The sequence below is a fragment of the Tachypleus tridentatus genome, chromosome 13, assembly GCF_004210375.1.
Source record: "Tachypleus tridentatus isolate NWPU-2018 chromosome 13, ASM421037v1, whole genome shotgun sequence".
Classification (NCBI taxonomy): domain Eukaryota; kingdom Metazoa; phylum Arthropoda; class Merostomata; order Xiphosura; family Limulidae; genus Tachypleus; species Tachypleus tridentatus.
Window position 1 is genome coordinate 70382479 of NC_134837.1, and position 10997 is coordinate 70393475.

Genomic DNA, 10997 nt, shown 5'->3' on the forward strand with positions numbered 1-10997 from the left:
ACACAATAAAGCTCTAAATTATTAGTACAGTTAGTTATTAAACACAATAATACCAAGAGGTACTGAAATAACCAGGATTAAAATCTGCTCATGTTAATTTCTGCATCATTTACTTTCTGTTTACCAGTTGATTTGACCCAGTTTAAAATTGCTTACACTAAAAAGTATTGCTGATTATATGTTACTGTAATCCAACAAGATGTAGACAGTTCAAAGACCAAGCTTCATAGTCTAAAGACCATGTGATTACTGATGACATCTGAGCTGTGACAATAATATATACATATACTAATGGGAAACAAGAAAAGAATCTGCCCCAACCAATTCTTAGACACAAAAATCAGGCCTTCAATTGTAACTTGAAACTAATGCTTTATTTGCTGAACTAGACACAATCAGAACTCGTCAATTAGAGATATTTCTTTATCAATTAATTATCTGCCTCATTAATTGAATAGCAAAGTGTAACCCAAACTATGTAACCTACAAAAAACACCAAAAAATTCAACTATACTGGTGGCAAGTACTGCCAACCAGTTGCCTTTCTTATAGTCAACAGCTCAAAATAACTGACACTGACATACAACCTTGGTTATGTCTTTGCTCAACAACAAAAAATGAAGAAGTTAGAGAAAAAAAACAAAAACCTTTTGAGGCTAAAGTAAGGAATAGCACGTATAGCTGACTATATAGTTTTGTGCTTAACAAAAAAAAGAAAGATAATGTCGCATATACACAGGAGACAACGTAAAAAATTATGTTTCTATAGTTAGTGTGTAGCTACTCGTGGTATTTAACATTTTCTACATAGCCTACATTCTTCTGATGAAGCATATACATACATGTACATAAATAATATTGAATGACTGAGATAGATAATATACTATTGTTACACAGAATTGTTTAAATTAGTATTCTAAGTTAACAATTAATAACTACTCTGTATGTAGACAGTACAGTGTTGTAATCAAACACATATTTATGTTAAATGAATAATTGTTTGTTCACTGTTCACTGAATGTTTGTGGACTTTATGTAAACAAACATGCAAGTTATTCAAGCTATGTTGCACATAAAATTGCTTCCATATGTAATCTCATAAAACCTTGATATGCTGATTGTCTTTGCAGAATATGTGTTTGCTTTTGATCTCACAAGTTAGAGCCTCCCTTTCAAACAACATGCATATGGGCCTGATAATAGCAGGTTTTAGTTACCTGAACAGTTAGAATAATTAAAAATTGTAACAATTAGAAACCCAAACTATGATTAGTTAATTATTTTCCTGGAAATCAATTTAAAGTGAATTTCAATAAACAGAATGTTGGAATAGCTGAAAAGAGTAATGGTTTTAAATCAGTTTTTTTTTTGACGATAGATCTCTTTGTAATCTTGACTAACCAATTAAATCACCCATCTCTACATAACGCCTTCTACATTACACTTCATCCTATGTTGAAAATCAGCCAATCAAACCTACATCTACCACTTCATCCCATGTTGAAAACCAACCAACTAAAGCACAATCAAACCTACACGTACCACTTCACCCCATGTTGAAAACTAACCAACTAAAGCACAATCAAACCTGCACGTACCATTTCACCCCATGTTAAAATCCAATCAACTAAAGCACAATCAAACCTACACGTACCACTTCACCCTATGTTGAAAACCAAGCAACTAAAGCATAATCAAACCTACATGTAACACTTCACCCCATGTTAAACACCAACCAACTAAAGCATAATCAAAACCCATGTGTACCACCTCACCCCATATTGTAATGTTTCATGCATCATCAAATATTTAATTGTATATAACACATGGTAAAATATAATTTCAATTGTCTTCCACAGTTTGTTTCATACTATAATTTACATTACCACAAAATAAAGAAAAATTTAATATTCATAGTCTGGATGGACCAAAAAACCAAATATATCCATAAATATTTCATGGAGAACTATTTCCATTTCACAAGATATTTAGTATTTTAACAGTCTGAATAAAAGAAAAATAAGCAAAGCAAGGTCAGATCAGGTCGTGTACTTGGATTTTGAAAAACATTTTTATAAAGTGTAACACAAAAGACTGGATATGAAAAATAACATTGTGTGGGTTTTAAAAGGACCAGTTGATTGGACTGAAGAGTGGTTGGATGGGTGAAACCAAAAGGTTATTAGTAATGGAGTCCAGTCAAACTGGACTTCTGGTACTAGTAAATGGCCTCAAAGATCAGTGTACATGTCTTTATGTCTTGTTACTGTTTTCTGTTGAAAACAAACAAACAGGAGGAATCTGATTGAGGTGTTTAAGATAGCAAAGGAAATTGACAGTGTTTACCCATCACATTTAACAGTGAGAGTAATAGGGGTAGGGAATACAAATATAAATTTTGTTAAGGTATGAGTTGTATTCAGCTAAGACAGTTTCATTTTTCAACAGGGTGGTTGGCCTTTGGAATGGGTTGCCTTTAATTGTTGTAGAAGTGGTAAATTTAAACATATTTTAGAAATCACTTGATGAGTATGAATAATAAGGGCTGGATTCAAGAGTTTTTTAAAACTATTTTAATTTAGTTTAGAGAATGGAATAGTTGAGAAGGACTGGGTCTCATGTTGTACAAAAACATTAAATATTATGCTATTTAAAGATGTTGATAACATTATAAATGGTAAATTAACTAAGTTTTCTCTTACATGTTTCCAGTTGTATTAAAGATGCTGAGGTGTAACAAAATGACATGAATGAATTAACAAAATGACATGAATGAATTCATAAGTTGGACAAATATTTGGCAAAAGACATTTATCTAAAGTGCAGTCATGCACTTTGATTTTTATAATTTGGATCTGAAATTTAATTCAGATAACCCAATAACATGACAGAAAAGAAGAATCTTGGCCAATAGTGGGTAAGCAACTCAAACCACTTGCAGTGTTTTGTTGTTAGCAGTAAAGATAGTAGAATTTTAGGGTGTATTTACAAATGTGATTACAAGATATAAAAGTAATTATATCTATATACAAATCACTAGTTAGGTCTCATTTGGATTACTGTGTACAGTTTTGGTGCAATTATAAAAAACTGGATATTGATTTATTGAAAAGGGTTACCTTATATGGAGAGGATAAAACATTTAATTTATATTTTCTTGATAAACAAAGGATAATAAATGATCTTATTGAAGCTTATAAGATAATCTGGAGATCAAATCCTGTAATTGCTTTGTGCTATTTTCTGAGAACAATTAGAAATGAGGACACAAGATTAGGTTAAAAATAAGACATTAGGTTCCAGTGATAGGGTGACTGGCTTATAAACTAAGTTATCCACCATTTTACAGGATTTCAAGTGGAGAATTAATTCATTCAGTGATTTTCTGAAAAATAAATGGTAGGTTTTTCACTTTTCTGAGGATAGATGTGAGTTATTGTTATTCATATACTGTGTCATACAAATCACCCCAAGCCATAAAGAATTAACACCAAGCACCAACTTATCTTAAGATAACTTAAAATAATTCCATACTTTTAACTTATAACAATACCTGGTAAACTATTATATATAAGTAACAATTCTAATTATGAGAATAAATTTTGCCTCACAAAAAAAAAAGTCTTATACACATTTATCAAAACTTCCTTTTATAGGTGGAGGTGTGTGTCTTTATGTGTGTTTTCTTATAGCAAAGCTACATTGGGTTATATGCTGAGCCCCCCGAGGGGAACTGAACCCCCTGATTTTAGCATTGTAAATCCATAGACTTATCGCTGTACTAACAGGGGGCCTAGGTGGAGGTATGACTGTTTTTTCATATGCTACCTGTTAACCATAGTCACCATGGCCACACAGTAGAAGACAGAAGAAAGCAAAATACGGTAAATTTGTTTGCTGAGATAACCCCTCACCCTTCTTGAACTTCACAATACCAACATTCTGCTGATACAATTAACTCCCCCTTTTTATCAAGTATGACTTTTTCCAATATTAAAATATAATTTCATGTTCAAGATCATTCCTGAACTTATCACATCTGTAAGACAATACTCTCTTCAGTACCAGTTTCTCCTGGTTATTAAGCTTGTTATCATGTTAAGGAATTCATAACTTACAAGACATGATGGCTGCAAGTGATTTTTTACTGCAATTATTATAAGTTTAATGTTATATTTGATATACACATGACATCTGGTCTCAATTTATTATACACAAAATTTGTCAACACCATTAGAGGGCATGTCAAGCATTTTCCAACAATGTTAAGTTGAATATTATATTTCATTAGACTATGAGATTGGTACATCAAAACTGAACTGCTAATCCTGTCAATAATTTTCAAGAATATTTTCTTATGAAAATAATAATAATGCAACTACTTCAGTTTATTTTGCTAATTACCAGTTATTTTTAGCCAGATCTGCAGAATGTTAAAGAAAATTAAAATGACATTCAGTTTAGACTGATTGCTTTTAAGGGGTCTGGATGAAGTGCTCAACTGACCAATTAATTTCCCTTCAGTCACTTTATTTGTTCTTTAGTAACCTAATGTGTCACTGAAATTAAAATCAGTCTTAAAACTAATGAAATTAAAAAGTCATACATATCATATAGCCAACAATAATAAGTTTACTACTACATATTATTAATTACAAATTACGTAACAACTTACCAGCTGAAACTCTTTTCTTCGTTCGAATGCCGTTCTTATCGCTTTATCTTGCCATAACTTTTCTATAGGGTGAGAAAAATGTAAAAATAGTTTCGTGTCCAAGATTAGACTATTATCGTAATCTAACACTTGGGTGACATACCGTTCATTACTTGGATGTTCCCATGGAATATGTAACTTAGCCCTCGCGTCTAACAGAACCTTCATTCCCCGAACGATGTTCTGATAAATAACGGATGAGAATTCACGTAGATCCTCTTCTTCGAATTTATGTCCGTGTATAATTTTCATCTGTTTGAGAAATGTGCTCTTGCCACTCTCACCAGCACCTAATAATAATAGTTTAACTTCTCTTCTCATTGCATGTTTCTCTCTTGCAAGCGTTTTATCGATTTCTTTACTTCTGTGAAGCTGTTCCAACTCGTCAGGACCATATTTAAAGCGTTCAAAACAAAAACACGCTGACAGCACATCCGCCATCTTAGATATTATTTACCACACCCATGACGTCATCAAGATTTATCTCTTCATCTTATTAAAATTAACATTGCGTAAATCACCTTAACACAGTGTTCTGGAAAAGCTGGAGACCTAAGTGTTACAGTATAAGAACTAAAACCTACAAGCAATCTATTGTATCCGGCCCAAATAAACATGTTTCTTAAATTTTAAGAACTCAATCTTCGAGTTCGAAACCCTCACTGAACATGTTCGCCCTTTCAGCCGTGGGTACATTATAAGTTACGCTCAATCCTACTTTTCGTTGGTAAAAGAGTGGCCCGATATTTGGCGATGGGTGGTGTTGATTCGTTGCTTTCCCTCTAGTCTATTACTCTTATATTCGGGACAGACAGCTTAACTAACCTACGAGTAGCTTTGTTAGAAATTCAAAACAAACAAATCGTTTAGCACACTTAGGAATGCTTCTGTTAGGAAAAAGTACATTATAATTCACTTTTGATAGTTTCACAGTTGTGCCTATTTCAGAAGACATCGCATTGTTTCACAGTATAAATATTTCTTGGGTAAATTCATATATCGTTACGGTACTGCAAATTTGTCAATAATAGGCATCATAAATTGGATTATATTGTTACAAGCTATGCTTTTAATGTAATTTAAATGTTAGTTAGAGAAAGTTGCGCGTTTTAAAGATGACGTTAATATAAGCCTATAAAATCTTAATTTGACGTCAGAGCTTTTCTCATAATTCAAAGCTTGGTTAGAAATATTGTAAAGGTCGCAGCGAGTTTTACAAAAAGAAGTATAGCAGAATGAATCAGTCAGTATGTTAGCCATCGCAACTACTTCGTGCAAATAAATTCGGGCCCGGTATGGCCAAGCGTGTTAAGGTGTTCGAGTCGTAACACGAGGGTCGCGGGCTCGAATCCCGATCGCACCAAACATGCTCGCCCTTTCAGCCGTGGTGACGTTATAATCCCACTATTCGTCAATCCCACTATTCGTTGGTAAAAGAGTAGCCAAAGAGTTGGCGGTGGGTGGTGATGACTAGCTGCCTTCCCTCTAGTCTTACACTGCTAAATTAGGGACGGCTAGCGCAGATAGTCCTCGAATAGATTTGTGCGAAATTTAAAACAAACAAGCAAATAAATTCATTTAATTTTACGTTAGTTCTAGATTGTACAAGTATTCAACCTTTTAGAAACGTTAAAGGAGGTAATAGATACTTTTTACAGTTTAAGTAGATTATACTTTTAAATTATTTTTTTATAAAATAGTTTAAAAGAACTCGACAATGAAAGAACAAAGTTGTAACAATTGATATCAAAAGTAGGATATCATTTTCGTCAATATAAATCAGAATTTTGACTAAACTTCAACCATTGAAAATGATAACTACAAGATCAAAGAGTGTGAGTAAAGGATAACTTTAGATACTGAAGTTATTTATACAAGATCATTAAGATTTACTTGTTTCTTTTAAATTTCGCGCAAAGCTACACTAGGGCTATCTGCGCTAACCGTCCCTAATTTAGCAATGTAAGACTAGAAGGAAGGCAACCTGCCATCACCACCCACCACCAACTCTTGGGCTACTCTTTTACCAACGAAGAATGGGATTGAACGTCGCGTAATTAAAGAAGGATTTAAAGTAAAATTTAATTGAATTTAAATGAAAATATGTGATTGCAATAATAAGATTAAAAAATATGGAAAGACTGTAATGATAAAATTGATGAATTAGAAAATAAAGTCAATGATAGAATCAAATATTTAGAAAAAAAGAATTATTAAATGCAAAAATAAGCCAGTCACACTGCTTTCTATAAAACATTGAATAGGAGAACTTTTAACATAGTGTGGGATTTATTTGTTAGTTTAATAATAAACACAAGTGTCAAGAAAATAATACCTCAACTGAACTCGCAAAAGACTGGAAAAGGCTTACTTGCCCAGATACTCCCTGTGAAATAATGGATTCATTGGTATCAATTTATAGATGCTGCAAGAGATAAAGATATGAAGATCATGCTGAGGCAAAGTAGATGTATGTCTCTAAAGCAAGCTCTGTAATTGGCAATGAAATATGGATTCATTTAAAGTTTCAGATAAACAACTTAACACCCCATCTCAAGGTTATGGGATCACCAGATAAGTAGTGCTGAAATATCAGCCCCACATTAACTACAGTTTACAAGAGTTGAAAGGATTAGTTAGATAAATAATGACACAGATCAGGAGGAATAAATAATAATACAATAGACATTTCATGTGTAACTTGATATGACATACTGCCAAGATCTTTAAGTAAAGGACTGTATGGGATAAGAATCCTTCTTATGGGATACTAGGAAGAGAGAGCTCTTACAGATGTGAGAAACTTGGCTATTATAACTGAGCCTGTAAGAAATCAACAATTGTTATTAAGCCAAAAAAGACAGAGTACAGCCAGATGAAAGGAACAAAACAAAGCTAATCAGATATCATTAAAATATGAATTAGTTAAATTTATTATACGAATAATGTATAGATTATCTGAAGTTACTCTTCGTAATATTCCATGAAAAAAAATAGTTCATTACTTATGAAAAATTGTTCATAAGTCCACGGGCGTATTGATGGAAAATCTTTCAACATTGACATTAGCTAAACTTCAAAATTAAATAAGTTGAACTGAAAAGAACCAATGATGTAATTCACACAATCCAGAAAGAGAAGAAAACAAGACAATAATTATATACCATGATCGTCTTTAGAACTACGTTGGTGAGACATTGTCCGACTGTGTAACACCAGAGAAAAATTTGCAAATGGAAAGTCAATCTGCTAAGAAGCCCGAGATTCTAGTCGAGACTATTTCCAGATGATCACCAATGATAAAGCCTTTAGTGAATTCACTCAACCACCTACCTAGGAAAAAATTCCTAAGGAACAGGACAGCCAATGGTAATAAGGGACAAGAGGTCATCTCATTTGCATACCAATAATTAATAAATTAAGCCTGAGAGTTATGGCTTTTCAGGCACGGTAGTTTAATTGACTATATCATCTATTCGGTTTAGAAGATTCGTAAATTCCAATTTTACTTATTTTCTCTTTTTCATTCCTACAAAAAAAATAATTTCACAACTACACAGTTTTAACTGTGTCATCCTTGAATCATGTGCTTTTAAAAATCACTTATTCTACTGGTTAGAATAAACAATTTGCTTTTATAATTAATAAATGTAATTCACGAAGCTATTTAACGAAAGTAAAAATCTTATTCCTACATCATAAAAAATAAAGGTATCTTAAATTATGGTTATGCTGTTTCTGGTATTCTTACTACCAGCTGCAATACCTCTAAAGAACTAAGTATCTTCCTAAAGAGGATTTTTCATAGACTTGGAAACATGTAAACTAATCACCGTTTCCTTACGAATGTTAAGGTGGTTTCAGAACTATGGTTACCTGACAGGCATGCAGATAAACATAAACCGCGCTAACTGGACTAATAAAATATCTCAAAAGCATAATTAGGGTTTATAGAGGTTTGTAACCATTATTTTAAAAAATAATATAATAAAATCAGTGAATAATGTAGAGCCAATGAACACAACATTTCAAAGAAAGAAATCTTCAACGTTCTCCATGCAAGCAGAAAAACTTGCACAGAAGACTGTTTAGGACAACAGTGGACTCCAAAACTACGGCCCGAGCCAGTCAGAACCAATGTCCTTAGTCGTCAAGAGAAATCTTCGACTAAAAAACATCCATTATGATGAAAGTGGACATTTTCCCTGGCTCTTTTACATCACAATGAACAAACACATGATGTTAACCGAGTCTCAGAAACCATAAGTTTACACCTTTTTTAGCAACATCTAAGAAAAACTTCTTTCATGAGAAAGATGTTGGAACTGGAAATACAACAAAACCATTAAATCATGTTAAATTCAATGATACAGCTTCGATGTGGGTTTGTGATTATCGTATGTTTAATTATGTGCTTTGAAGGCAAAGACTTGACGAATAAGTGGAAATTATTTTTATTATGTTTTCCAGTCAATGTTCTAAGATTTGTTACATGAATACTTTTAGAGATTAATATATCGCATTATATCTGAAGTTACTCATTTAATGATATATATCAGGTCATCCCTTAAGTAATATCCGATTTTAGGTTCAAAAAAGAAAGAATTTCAAACACTTTTAATATTATTTAATCAATAATGTATGTTCCATTATTATTTACTTCCTGCCAATGATTCACAAGCTTCTGCATGACACTTCTATACAATTCTTGGTGTTCGGAGGAAAAAGATGTAGAGAGCGTAGTTTTGACATCTTCATGTGTTCTAATCTCTTTTCCATCAAGATAGTTCTATAAACTTCGGAACACATGATAATCAGATGTGGCAATGTCTGCAAATAAGGAGGATGTTGAAGTTTTCCCAGTCTAGCTCTTCAATTTTTTCAGATGTGATCCTTGCTGTCTGAAGCTGTGCATTATCCTGGTGTAACACGACACTTTTAGGATTGATCAAAGTAGGACTCTTTTCTTTCAGTGCAACATTCAAGCGGTCTAACTGTTGACAATAGAAGTCTGATGTAATCGTTACATTGAGAGGCAGCAACATAAAGTGGATCACACCAGCAATATCCCACTAAACGCTTTCCTATACTGAAGGTCCATTTTGGGATGTGCTTTAGCCAGTTTACCTGAGCTGAGCTATTGTCTGTGGCGCTTAACATTTTTATAATATATCCATTTTTCTTCTCAGTCACTAGCCTGTCCAAAAAAGGTGAGTTACGTTCACGAGAGTGCAGAGAAGTGCAAATCTCCACTCTAGCTCTTAGGTTGGCTTCTGTCAAATCATGGGGGACCCAATTTCCAAGTTTTGACAGCTTTCCAAGCTGTTAAAGACGATGGTTAACTGTTGAATGGGTTGAATTAAGCTTCTATGCTAGTTCTTCAACTGTTACAGCACAATCATCATCAAGTGCAACCAGCAGCAAGTCCTCATTAAACTCAACAGGACAACCTGAATGTGGCACATCACTTGAGCTGTAGTCACCTGATCTATACTTTTGAACCACCTTCGACATCTTCTATTGAGAGATTCTGCACAATAAACACCTTGAATGCTTCGTGTAGCTTCTGCTGCACTATTGCCTTTTTTAAACTCATAAAGTATTATGTGCCTAATGTGCTCCTCAAACACATCCATCTTCATAAGTGTTTATTTAATTAATGATCTGAGAAAATGGAGTTGGATTATTTTATTTTATTTGTCTGAACAGTTTTATACACGTCCTACTTCATATTTTAGTCATTAAAGCCTTCTACAAAGACTGAAATGATAATGCACTTTCTGTATGAAATTTTCGGACATTACTTATGGGATGACCTGATATATATACAAGAAGTAATCGTTAACGTTCTTAGGAATATCTATTGTGATATTGTACTAATATTTTTCTTTTGTTAGGTTGGTTCTTTTGAAATATTTGATGAAAATAATGCCAAATTCAGTCCATGTAAGGATAAGAAATTAGTTCATTTCTTCTTTAACGCTTCTATCGGCTACCTTCACTTGCACATTGTTGTAACACATAGGCCAACGTTTACATATAACTTCTCCGTAAAAGTACCTCGCTAACACACAAATAAATTTACTTATTCACTTTCACGGCTAACTGATCGAATAACGCAGCAATGATCTAAATATTTCACTGAACGACTGTCACTTTACCAATTGAAAAATAACCCAATGCATCATTGATTATCCTATTTATGATCTAGTGTTGCTTGTAAACACTTTGCAAACTCGCTAAATTACCAATATCCTCGAATATCCTAGATACTCGAAGATAA

General features: G+C 33.1%; 1 protein-coding gene across 1 annotated transcript in view; it reads right to left on the bottom strand.

Moving 5' to 3' along the window:
• Nucleotides 1–5406, bottom strand: part of LOC143241033 (guanine nucleotide-binding protein subunit alpha homolog) — a 29927-nt gene extending 24521 nt beyond the window's left edge. Inside the window, exon 1 of the mRNA XM_076484468.1 lies at nucleotides 4676–5406. Within this exon, the coding sequence (XP_076340583.1) occupies nucleotides 4676–5155 (480 nt within the window). The 5' untranslated portion in view covers nucleotides 5156–5406. The remainder of the gene's footprint in view (nucleotides 1–4675) is intronic.
• Between the last annotated feature and the right edge of the window lie 5591 nt (nucleotides 5407–10997).